Raw genomic sequence first — 13,224 nt, forward strand, 5'->3', positions numbered from 1 at the left:
CAGAGAGCAGCCAGGTTTTCTTTAGACCATCTACCAAAACTCACAGCATCAGAAAAAGTTCTGTTGACCTGGTATGTCTAACAGATAATGAGCCTCCAAATGCAGAAAAGAGCAGGCCACACTTGCAGCCACATCCTTGTCATGTCACTGAATGATTCCCAGGGATGCTGAAAGCAGAGTTTTGAACTCTGCAGTGTGCTAGAGATAAGGTAAGTATCAAATCCCATTGATTTAGTAAGGAGATGCTAAGGAGAAGAGTGGGCAAGAGGAAAGGAGCCTGGGCCTTGTCCTGCGTCATTCTGGACATAGTGCAGCCCCAGACTTGGGTCCTGTCTGAAGAGATGAGACAGGAGATGTGTTGGGAAATGGGGGAGTGGGCAGAGCAGAAGCACCTCCAGCCTTGCATTGGCCAAGGAGGGGTTAGTGCTGTAATAACAGTGATTTTTATGGGCCTGATGTTTTGTGAAGGAAACGGGTGAGCTGAGTGGAAAGAGGAAAAAAAGAAAAGAGAAAATGAAGGGAAGGAAGGGAAGGACAGGGAAAAGCAGTGTCCGTGGGGACAAGCAGCATGAATCGGTGGACACTCATCTGCAAAGGAAGGTGTTTAAACAGCAAACCAGCCTGTCAGCTCTGAGCAAAGGTTGTCCTGGAAACCTGGAAAACACTCCGTGCATTCAGGCCCTGTTGGCAACCTCCCAGCTTCAGTGTCCTCAGCTGCTGGGGCTGGTGGCTCCTCTACACCATGTCCATATCACACACCCATGCCTTGAAGAGCAAGGTCTTGCATGGCCCTGCGTGCCTGGAGCTGGTGCACCATCTGGGTTTGGGAAAAGGGTGCGAGGTCTCAGCTGGATATTACCTCTTTCCTCCTCTCCTGCCCTCTGGCTTGTCCCAGCAGTCTGAGGGTCCCCCTGACCTAATTAACAGCTCTTGTCTCCCTGTCTCCTACCTACCCCAGCAGTGGTTGTTCCTACCGCTGCCATAAGTAGCCCTGAAATGCCTTTTTCAAGATTTCTATCACAGTCTTTATATACGTGGCAGGGTGGTAACAAACATCCTCAACCCTCCTGTGGGAAACCCACAGTGCAATCAGCTTCTGAAAGAAAGCAAGGCAGCAAAGTGCTGGGGAAAGAAACTTGAGGGCAGAGGCTGCATTTCTGTGGCTTTATGCGGCACAACAAGGGAATGCTGGTACCTAGGCAAAATCCACAAGCAGAGCCACAGAGTTATTAATGAAAGCTTTGCTTTCTTGTGACCAAACTCACCCAAACAGAATGGGAAGAAGTGGGACTCACAACCATGGCATGACAAACTGTGTGAAAAAAACACTGCTCCTAATCACAGTCCAGTTACAAAACTAAATCTGCCCATGCAACAAGACATGTGAACTGCAAAAAGATGGCTGTTCATTCATCAGAGTAGGAGGAGTTATAAAATTGGTATTATATGTTGCATTATTCCACTGTGTCTGTCCCAGGAGGCCCTGTCACCAAGTTCATGACACCTGGGGAGCAGGAGCACTCTGGTGGCACTGCTAACCTCACAGGAAGCATTGTCTTGGCAGGATTTGGGTCATCCTGAGCAGGATATCTCTGTACCAGGAGGGCCAACATTTCAGCAAAGTAAATAGTGGAATTTATGACAGCCATACAGCTTGCCACCTTGTGCTCATGGGCCTGCTAGCAGCAGATGCTCAACTCCATCCTGAGCGCCGCCTGAGTGGTTGCCCAAGGGCTGCAGCCACTTCCTTGCCTGCAGCTCTGACACAGCAAAATGATAAGTCAGAGCTGTTTGGGTCTGTTTGGGTCACAAAGCTGCTGGGTTATTCAGCTTCCCAGCTTTCAGAGATTCACAGAATGACCTGGGTTGGAAGGGACCTTTAAAGATCATCCAGTTCCAGACCCCCTGCCATGGCTAGAGACACCTTCTGCTAGACTGGATTGTTGGAAGCCCCTTCTGATCTGAGCTTGAACACTTCCAATGATGGGGTATCCACAGCTTCTCTGGGCAGCCTGTTCCAGTGTCCTGCCTTGTTCTCATCATTAAAAAAAAAAAAAGTAAAGTTATTATTTCCAATCTAAATCTATCCTTTTTTAGTTTAAAGACATTACTCCTTGTCCTGGCCCTTTACCAGGGCCCCTACAGGCCCTGATATAAAGTTTCTCCATCCTTCTCATAAGCCCTCTTTATATACTGAAAGGCTGCAATAAGGTCTCCCTGGAGCCATCTATTCTGCAGGCTAAACAATCCCAAGTGTCTCAGCCTTTCTCTACAGCAGAGGTGTTCCAGCCCTCTGACCATTTGTGTGGCCTCATATGAACCTGCTCTAAGAGATCCATGTCCGTCCTGTGTGATGGGAAGGAAAGCATGGTGGCAGGGTGGAAACCCAGCACAGGCACTGTCAGCAGCTAACACTGACATGCAGGACACAGAGGATGCAGGGCAGTCTGGTCTTGTTGGCAGATATGGCTGGAGCAAGGCTTGCTTTCTACTGCACTGTGAAGCAAACTTCATCACGTTCACCCCATACCCTTTGGGGATATTTGCTGCAAAGTGCCCTGTGGACCGGGACACATCCCATGCTGTGGGGTCACCCCATACCCCGCCACCAGCCTGGGCTGGCAGCTCCTTGCGCTGACACTCGTGCGCACGGAAACCACGAGATGGCACTAGCCACTTTTGCAGACTAGCGGCTTCCCAGCGAGGAGCGCACAAAACCAGAGCGCACCGCATTGCTGTGATCCTGTCGCAAAATACAGGCGCTCCGCAGTCACGGAGATGTGAACTGGGCACTTTTACTGACTGGCCAGTGTTGGCTAAATCCGTTTCCACCCATTTCATCATGTACTAATGGTTAGCAGGTTTTATTTACAATGGGCAGATTGGAATCGTGGCCTCCACATACCAAGCTATTTCACATTTTATGCTTTATATATTCTGGAGAAAAGCGATTAAAAAGTGATTCTAGAGTGAGCCATGCTTAATGTGAAAGGCTGAGTCAAAGCAGAGACGGGTGTGCCTGTTTAATTGTGAAGCTCTCAAAGACTTCAGATGCCCTTTCTGTGGCCAAACTGAAGCAACACTGTTTATCTGTAAATTCCTAAGTAAGAGCAGGCTGAATATCGATCTCCAGCTCCAAGGCCAGCCTGTTTGAGCACTGTGTGACTTGTGTCCACACCCTTCAGAGCTGTCCCATCGGTCACAAACATACCACAAGCAGCTGGCCTGGCTTCCCTCCTGGACTGCTGTGGGATCCTTATGGCTCTAGGACACAATTACTCCATTTTGCAAGGGAAGTTGTTATCCTAAATAAAGTCAGGACTAAGTTACAGCCCAGCTGAGAGGTATTCTTACAGGATGACCCGGGGGGGGGTGGGGGGTGAGTTTCATGCCCTGTGCGTTGCCCAAGGGCATGGGGGAGGACAGGAAGATACAAAGTCAGGTGGGACAGTGTTGGAGACAGAGGGCTCTCTGTTTGATGTAGGTTCTTCGATAGTGGGAACAGTCCTTGGTATGAAGGGCACCAGACAGTGTTTTGGAGAATGCTGCTTGAAGAGGTCCAAAACAGAGCCAATAGGCAACTGAAGGATACAGTGTCTGAACCTTCTCCCTGTCCCTCTTCCATTTACCACTGTAGACAGTTCCCATCACAGGATTTACAACACCTTGCAGGGCTTTACACATCAAGAAGTTGGATTCCTTCCCCACATGCACAAATGCAGGGCACTTCCTCCCTGTTATCTCATAACCTATTTATTCCTGGGCTCAAGGCGACAGGATCCTTTCCAGGTACTGAAGTTACATTGCCCAGCACTCTGCAATGACTTCTCCTGGAGCAGAATGTACTCAGTTAAATTGTCTGGGTGAAGACTTCAGATAAATGTGACTATCTTCTCCTGAGGGGTATGAATACAGTGGTGTTTTATTGCCATGAAGTGCTGTGGAAACCCGAGGAATAATAAGAGATTCAACAGGAAATTTGACAAAACTGACATAGGATAAATCCTTTGGTAGCACAATGTAGCAGTTGGTCACACAGTGATCTGAACACAGCTTTTGGCTCAGGAAGTCTGGATTCTGTGTAAATTTAGCAATGTACATTATGCTAAGTCCTGGAAGCTGGGACAAGATGCCATAGGGAGGATTGCTCTGTACTCAAATGACACTTAGGTTCAGATGAGACACAATTTATTACCTGAACAGAAATAATTTTGTTTGGGTAAGAGTCAGAATGGTTTTATAAAGGGAAATCACTCCTCATAAATCTATTAGAGGCTTCGGAAGGCATCAACAAGTAGGTGTACATCTAAGAACAATTTTCCAAAGTGCTTCATCAGAGCCTTTTGAAGAAACCATGCTGTGATGGTTTACGAGGGAAGGTTATGCGAATAAAAGACTGATTAAAAGGCAGGAAACAGAAGGTAGAAATAAGTAGCCAGTTCTGCAGTGGAAGGAGGTTGGCAGTGGAGTCATGCAGGGATTTGTACTCAAGCTTATATTGTTCAGCATGACTTAAACCTGGAAAAAGGGGGACTTCATGAGCAGGGAATTTGTTGGGGTTATTAAGCATCCAAGATAGTAAAGATAATGGACAACTGGGAAAGTTGCAGAGTAGTCTCACAATACACAGAAATTGGGCAATAAAAAGGAGATCAATATAGCCAATTCTAAAATTAATTATATAAAAAAAATCTAATTTTACATACATGATAGTAGGCTCTGAACTGACTTCTACTGCTTGGGAATTGGACCTTTGGGCTATATAAAGATCTATGAAAGGGGAAGGTCAGTGCTCTGACACGGACAAAGCAGCAAGTCACATTACTAGGAAAGGAGCAGAGAATAAAATAGAAAACACCTTCAAGCCGTTCTGTAAATCCACCATGCATCTACATCTCCAAAACTGTACGTGGTTATGGACCTTCCAGCTCAAAAAACACATAGCAGAATAGGGAAAAAAAGTTATGCAGAAGAGTAACAAGAATGAACAAAAACATGGAATGGTTTTCCCTCAAAGAATAACCAACTAGATTAGGACTTCACATCTTGAAAGGAGAAATCAGAGGTTTTATAGAAATCCATAAAACCATGAATAGCCTGAAAATTGTTACTGCCTCTCCCTAAAGCAAACGTAGGGGGTATCAAATGGAGTTAGCAGGTGACAGGTTTGACAAATAACCTTTCCTGTACAACATGCAGTAGTTTCACATGCAGCAGTGGAACGCTCTGCCAGAGGCTGCTGCAGATGTTAAATGAGCTCAGAAAGCTATTGGACAATTCAAGAGAGGAAAACCATTTACAAAAGCACCATCTATGGCACCTCAGGCCTTCCTGAGCCACGCAATCATTTGTATAGCCTTTAGATGTGGTCTCATGAAGGCAGTTCAGGTGTCCAAGCTACCTTAGCGTGAAACTGCAGGACTCAAAAGCTTCTGTACAGGATCACAAGAGCTCATCTCCTTGCTGATACCAGCCACTGAAAACACCAATGTGTTCCAATATCCTGATTTCTTCAATAGTTAACACCCCCACAGTTATACTCTGTTTCCAAAGCCCTTTGTGAAATGGGACTGTCTTACCAAAGACCAAGGTAGCTCAATTGTCCTAGGCAGATGGACTGTCCAGAGCCGATGCTCATGCTGCTGAACCTGAAAATCACTCCTGAAAGACTTCAACAGTCTCAGGATGTAAAACCAGATGTGATAGATGTGATGAGACATCTGTGTAACTAGAGCTGCCATGGCTGGATACAGTTCTTTAGGAAATGACAGCAGATGGTGGTGGGCAACTAGCGTTCTAGGCAACTGAGTGGCATCACTTTGCAAGGGAACAGAGGATGAGACAGTCAAGAGCTCATGGGTCAGGAGAAGCTAACAGCAAGGATATTAGTGTGTGCATCTCTCACAACCCACTCAATCAAGAAGAGAAGACAAACAAAGGCTTCTTTGAGCAATTGGAAACTGGTTCAGAACAGACTAGAGCAGTTCCTGTCTTCTGTAACTGGAAAATGTTCTCAGAAAAACCTGTCTTCACTCACAAGATGTTTACTCAGAAGATGTGTCTGCATCTAGTAGCAAAGCTTGGAGGAGGAAGTTACTAATAACACTAGCAGACTGAGTCAGGGATGCAATAAGCTGGACATATACAAGTCTGTGAGACTGGACAGGCTACATCTGACAGTGCCAAAGGAACTAGCCAAGGTCACTGTGAAACTTCTATCAGTTTTGAAAGATTGGTGATCGGTGAAGTTATAGATGGCTGGAAGAAAGAAAATGTCACAACCTACTTAAAGACAGACAAGAAGGATGATCTGGGGAACCACAGGCTGATCAGTCTAACCTCAGTCCCCTGTAAGATTATCAAGAAATCCTCAAAGCCATTTCTACACTCAAAATGGACAAGAAGGTGAGCTGGCATGTATTTATCATAGAATCATAGAATGATTAGGGTCGGAAAGGACCTTAAGATCATCAGGTTCTAACCCCCCTGCCATGGGCAGGGACGCCTCGCACTAGACCATGCTGCCCAAGGCTCTGTCCAAAGTGGCCCTGAACACTGCCAGGGATGGAGCATTTACCACTTCTTTGGGCAACCCATTCCAGTGCTTCACCACCCTTACAGTAAAAAACTTCTTCCTCATATCCAATTTAAACTTCCCCTGTTTTAGTTTAAACCTATTCTCCCTTGTCCTGTCACTACAGTCCCTAATGAAGAGTCCCTCCCCAGCACCCCTATAGGTCCCCTTCAGATACTGGAAGGCTGCTATGAGGTCTTCACGCAGCCTTCTCTTGTCCAGGCTGAACAGCCCCAACTTCCTCAGCCTGTCTTCATACAGGAGGTGCTCCAGTCCCCTGATCATCCTCATGGCCCTCCTCTGGACTTGTTCCAACAGTTCTATGTCCTTTTTATGCTGAGGACACCAGGACTGCACACAACACTTCAAGTGGGGTGTCATGTAATGGTAAGTCATGCTTAACCAACCTGATTGCCACTTTTAATGAGATGGCTTCTTTGGTGGGTGTAGAAATAACAGTGAATATAATTTTCCTTGAATTTATCAAGGGTTTCAGCATAGTATCCCACAGTACCCTTGCAGCCAAATCAAGGAAACATGGAGTAAACTGGTGTACTACAATGTGGGTGAATAACTGACTGGATCATCAGGCTCAGAGGGTACTGGACAACAGTTTAAATCTAACTGGTATCCAGCTGTGACATTCTTCTGAGGTCAAAACTGGGTCTAGTGCTATTCAACATTTTTGTCTACGATTTGCGTAAGGTGTTGAAAAACACCCTCAGCAAGTTTCTAGATGCCCCTCCAACTGGGGGAGTGAGTGATACACTGAAGGGCAGGGCTGCCATTCACAAAGACCTTCACTACCTGGCGGAAGGTGCCAATGAGAACCTCAGGAAGTTCAATAAAGACAAGTGCAAGTCCTGCGCCTCGCATGGACTAACCTGGTACAGCAGAAGCTAAGCACCTACTGGCTTGGGAATTGCTCTGCAGAAAAGGACCTTGGGTCCCAGTGAATAGCAGGTTGAACACGATTAAGCAGTGAACCCTTGCAGTGGTAAGGCCAGCAACGTACTGGGTAGTATAAGCCAGGGAGTTGCCATCAGGTTGATGGAAATCATTCTTCCTGCCTACTGAGCACTCCTCAGACCACATTCAGAGGGCTGCATACAGTTTTGGGTTCCCCAGTACGAGAGAGAGATTGACAAACTGGAGAGTTCAGGTGGTCAGGGAGCTAGAGCATATGCTGCACAAGAAGATGCTGGAGTCTTTCAGCACCTGAAGGGGGAACTACAGAGAAGACAGAACCAGAGTTTCTCAGAGGTACACAGTGAAACAACAAGAGGGAAAGATCACAGGCTCAAATGTGTGAAATTCTGACTGCAGATTAGGATGCAATTCTACACCATGGCAATGGCTGAGCACTGGCACACACTGCCCAGTGATACTGTGAAATTGCCACCTTTGGATATTTTCAAACCTGACCGGACAAAGTCCTAAACAGATTTAACTTACAAAGCTTTGAGGTTTGAGCAGCTTTGTGCCTTCTTTCAGCAGGCACTTTGAACTAGACAACCTTCAGAGGCCTCTTCCAACTCCTGATGTTTCTACAACTCTATAACTGCCACATAAACATATATAAAACCCACAATGTTAAACCATAAACCATAAAAACTAAACAAAGCCAAACCCACATAGCTTTGCATATACAATGTAATGGTGACATGCAGGCATGTCCCATGATAGGAATAAAGAAATGTATAACAGCACACACTGATGGAAATAAGAGGGAAGGACTACTTTGAAGATCAACATACACGAAACAATTCAAGATGGGATTTAAGCATGCAAGATTACCAGTATGTGTCGCAGCTTCTGTTTTATCATTCAGCTTTACTGGAGCAAACGATTTACATCACCACAGTGAGAATCAGAAGATCTGGCCTGCAGAGGCAAAGCTGACCAACATAAAAACACTTTTGCTATGCTTATTTTGTAATTATCCCACTGACACACACTGCCAAGAGCTGGAGAGCTTGTGTCACTGCAGTCAGTTTGAAGCCCGGTTAAAGAGTTGGTGAGTCTGCAGTACTTCATAAATGAATATGTAGAAGATTAAGAGCAACTGACTTTTCATTTCTATTTTATTTCACAGAAGTAATGCATTCTGGGGTGAGAAGGAGTGAAATTTCAGGGAAAACCTGTAGTTCTAAAATGACATTGTTCATAATTTAACCAAAACAATAAGTACATGCTGTGAAACTTGTGCATGTTCTCTGAAGAGATCAGCCCCTTCTTAAATAATGGCAAGAGAATTAACAAAGCCTACCCTCAGTGAAGCACTCTTCAAAATCTTGCTTCCTTTATTATAGACAAAAAGTTTTCTGTACACGATCATCTCTGGTTTTCCTGACAGTATGACACTCAGTTATTGCAAAATTTGGTTACAAGCACCATGAATGTAAACAATTAAACCCAGTGGAGACAGCGTAAATTCAGAGTCTATGAAAGCTCATTTGGTTTTCTTCCCATTAGAATTAAGATGGTAAAATTTGGAGCTGAGATGCTTGTGGAGCTGGCAGTTAATGCCACACATGAGCCTCAGTCATGACACTTGAGGTACCCTGTGCTTGTTTGTAGAGCTCCAGTATCAGTGTTTCCTGCTGTGTCAGAAGACAGCACCCAGATGTGCTGAACCCTTTCCTGCAGAGGCACACCCTAGGCAGAAAGATGTTTCAAAGCCTCCTCTTCATTAAAAGCCCCAATCAGCTTTTGTCAGGAGTCTGAATATTGGCACAACGCCAGGATCAGGCATACATCAGCTCAAACCAGCTTTTGATTTCATGTTCAGATCAAATGTTATCTATGTTATTAAAAAATTGTGAAAAGACTTTTTATTTTTCTGTTGCAAATAATGAATAGTGTAATTTTTATCAGACTTTATCCTGTTGGTTGTCATATCTGGAAGTGACTAGTGTAGATAAAATGGCTGTCCCATAAATTTGCAATGTTATTTCATCGCTTATTTTTGTACTACCACGAATATGACAGAAAATAGGGAATCAAAAATTTAAATCTGTGCAGCCTGACTGTCATAGGCATCACTGCTTGTATGGTGAACTGCAAGCTGATGTGAAAAGCTGCTGGGCTGACCTCACAGTGTTTTACATGTATTTTGACAGGGTGCAAACAATAATGTGGAGCACAACTTTGCATAAATTGGGTCCACTTGTACAGAGGGGGTTTGACCAAAAGGCCAGGAAAGTCAGAGGAAAGGCTGTGTGGACTCTGAATGAGCATAGAGAAGTAAACACGTGCGCATCATGACAAATCCTTGATTGGTGCTGTTTCCGCTTCCAGGTATTTCTTAAGAGAACAGTTTACTCAAAACTGCAGTAAGCCTAAACAGCTTGGGAGAGTGGGAGAAGGCTGGTAATCTGTTCTTTTAGAGCTTGAATAGATTGCTCCTATTTATACACTGTGTTTAGCACAAAAGACAAAATCTACCTCTGGTACATGTTATGATAGCATCTCACAGAGAGGAGACTTGGACTTCAGCCTGATGCCTCTTTGTGGGGAGAAAACGACAGCAAATGGAAAAAGCCTTGAGGAGCAACATCCTGACTCTTGATGATCTCTCTGGCCTGTTCTGTTTTGGGGGTGGAGGTTTAATGGAATTCCCCCTCCTTTCCTATAAACCTGTACTTAGTTTCTCCCAGGCTTCCTTCCAGAATTGTTTGTATCAAACTGTGCATTTACTTAAATGAGCCAGGGGAACAGGAAGAAACTCTTCCACTTTTTGTAACTGTTATTTAGAGTATGTATGAGCTTTTTTCATTTTATCCCCCCCCCCCCCCCAAGCAGCAAGTCTTCTGATTAAAACTGCCTGGTAATATAGCAAACATTTTTTCTCCACAAATTTGTTTTTATTCTATCCACCACAATGTCATCATGGCAAGTCTTCAGCATCTGTATCTGTATATAGCTTACATCCAGCATTATACATACACATTTTAAAATGTTCATTTTCTCATTGGCTAGATCAGAGCTACAATCAGTGCCTCTTCTCTGCCAAAAATGTAACTCTTCATGATGCAATCTGTTTATACAACTTAAATCCTGGTGAAAGTACTTAGCTGTCACAGTAATAGCTTTTAACTTACTTTTTGATTTTAATACCAAATTAATTGGAGCAAAACAAGTTATCAAGAACACGTACTTAAAAATTTACTTGAAAATCCAATAAAATTTGAGTTGTTCTCTCTTTGGAGGGAGGTATCTGAGAGAGAAGTATGCTTGAACTGGAAATACAAAGAATAAGTTTCTGCATTAATTATTTTTAGTGGAAAAATAACAATCCCTTAAAAAATAAGGAGCTGCTATATATTTGGGACTGGTGATGTAGCATTGTATAAAAATGATGGGTTATCTTCCTTGATTTGAATTCCAAAAAGGTAAACTCTGTACTGCCTGAATTATAAGTGGTTTACTTGGGTTACCACTGTCCACAGGGTTCAGACAGTAGCCCAGATGGCTTCTTTCCAGCTGGAAAGAATATGAGTTGAAAATGTTCTGTAAGGTTTCCCCTTTTGGCACTTTCCTCATCCTGGACTATCATCAGATATAGTGGAGCTTCTTCTTCCCTGGGGAAGGAATGAAACTTCTCACCCCTCTCACCACTGCCAGCTCTCAGAAATTAGAAGGAACTGTGTGTGTCCTCACAGAAAACTTCTTGTCTGACTCTACTGGAGATGTGCTACTGGGATCTGCTGTGCTTAGAGCTGCCTTTGGAACTTGTGAAAGAGAAAGAAGACCCCTTTCTCCTTCCATCTTTCCTGAGTTCAGGGAATTTCTCAGAAAAGTTAAAGCAGTTTGGTATCAGAAATTACTCTTCCTTTTCTGCAAAAGAAAAATGTATTACTATGTGCCTCTTCCGGCATTGTCTTCACCATCAAGGGTCAGTCAAAGCAACCTTCCACCTTGCACTGCTGTGGAGAAGCCTCAGTGCTGATCATCTCCTCCAGTACAAAGGTACAGGGTGCAAGCTCAGACTACTTCACTGTACATAGGTTGGGGACACACATCTCTGAGGGATCTGAGTGTTTTCTTCAAATATTTAGCATTATCTGCTGCATCAGCTGCTCCTCAGCAAAGAACCTTCTTCAAGCTCAAGCTGGGCCCGCTGCTGTCATTCACAAGTAAACCACGTTTGCCCTGTAAGGTGTAAAGTAGAGACACCTTAGATGTAAAACTCTTCTTCATTAACTGATGAAACTGAGCAAACACTTCCATGATCATCCAGAGAACAAGGAGCTGCTTTTGAGGACTGTTTGTGCTGCTTGGAGAGAGATGCTGATGTGAATGAGCTGGAAGACCATTCAGATAGAGAAGGCATTGAAGAATCAACTGACTCAAAGGTATTGCACATGGCTGATACAGGCCTTCCACCAGTGGCTGCCTGTTTAGCCTTACTGACACTTTGTTTTTGTGGGGGAAGAGAGGCTTCCAAGTCATTGAAAAATCCATTAAGAGCAGAGTATGCGGAGACCACAGACAGGTCTGAGAAGGACAGCTTCATCCCTGTGTCTACATCAGTCTCCTGGGCACCCTCCAAGTCATCAATGTTAAGCCTGGGGCTGCATCTCCATGTTTTTAACCTAGTTTCAGGTGACCCAGTATTTAAAAACTGAAATGGTTCACTGAAATGAGAAGTCTCTGAGGCTGAAGAGGAGCTCACTGTGGGCAAGCAGAACAGCGACTTGCTTCGCTGAAATGACCACAAAATGCTGGAGGCACTGCTGCATCTGTGTGTGAATCCTTGACCACTGTGTCTCAAGTCCTGCTGGGAGAAACCAAGATAATGACCAAGGCTGTTTGTGTGATGTGCCTTGTCTTGACCCATTTCTTTTGGTTGTTCAGGGACAGATGGGTGGCTCTGAGGAAGAAAGGCTGGCAGTGTGGTGAAGCAGGAATCTGTTGACACAGATGGATATGGTTGCTTGCTCTGCTTTGCAGACTTCCTACACCAACTGCGTGCTTGCTGGAGCCGGGAGAGGGAGAAAAGAAGATCACATTAATACAGAATTGGCAGTCTTACAACCGTAAGTCTCTGTTTCTGGGTTGTTACTGCAAATAATTATGAAGCAGACTTCATTCAGTATGCTTGCAGCAAATGTTTCACTTCAATAACAAGAGAAAGTACTCTGCCAAAATCCCAAATATTTACATAAGGAGCCTTGAAGACAACAAGAATAAATGGTAGAGGAGCCCTGCTTTGTGGGATGAATTACACTAGCTCGGAATTCTCACTTCCTATTGACTTGTTCAGATTCATTCATATTCTGTGTCCCAACATTACTGCCTTACTGGGTAGCTGAAGATCAGAAATGAAGAAATGGGAGATGTATTTACCATCATTCTAATTTCTCATTTCTTCCTTACTGTGGTGCAAATGTTTTATTTTTTCCTCTGAAAGGACAAAAAGCCTTTAGCAAGCACCCTCATTCTCTGACTTCTCAATGGGAATTATTATTTCTTTCAACTCTTTCACATCTGGATAGCTGAGCAATGTGCTCTAGAACCAACCTGCTCTATTGACTACCTTGTAATGATTTTAAGCACAGACATCTAATTTGCTTGTAGCTACCTAGACTGTGAAGACCTAACCTGGTGGTTAAGACTTCAGTCTGGACCTGAATCTCAGCCCCAGG

General features: G+C 44.2%; 2 protein-coding genes across 2 annotated transcripts in view; both read right to left on the reverse strand.

Annotated features, from left to right (window-relative positions):
- The window catches only part of SERPINE3 (serpin family E member 3), a 41,666-nt gene extending 30,523 nt beyond the window's left edge, over positions 1-11,143 (reverse strand). Inside the window, exon 1 of the mRNA XM_062618947.1 lies at positions 11,005-11,143. The gene's annotated coding sequence lies outside the window, so the exon portion shown is untranslated. The remainder of the gene's footprint in view (positions 1-11,004) is intronic.
- The window catches only part of FAM124A (family with sequence similarity 124 member A), a 40,873-nt gene continuing 38,015 nt past the window's right edge, over positions 10,367-13,224 (reverse strand). Inside the window, exon 4 of the mRNA XM_062618945.1 lies at positions 10,367-12,554. Within this exon, the coding sequence (XP_062474929.1) occupies positions 11,754-12,554 (801 nt within the window). The 3' untranslated portion in view covers positions 10,367-11,753. The remainder of the gene's footprint in view (positions 12,555-13,224) is intronic.

The sequence above is a fragment of the Pezoporus occidentalis genome, unplaced genomic scaffold, assembly GCF_034315485.1.
Source record: "Pezoporus occidentalis ecotype Australia unplaced genomic scaffold, CSIRO_AGI_Poc_V1 ctg207, whole genome shotgun sequence".
NCBI classification, from domain to species: Eukaryota; Metazoa; Chordata; class Aves; order Psittaciformes; family Psittacidae; genus Pezoporus; species Pezoporus occidentalis.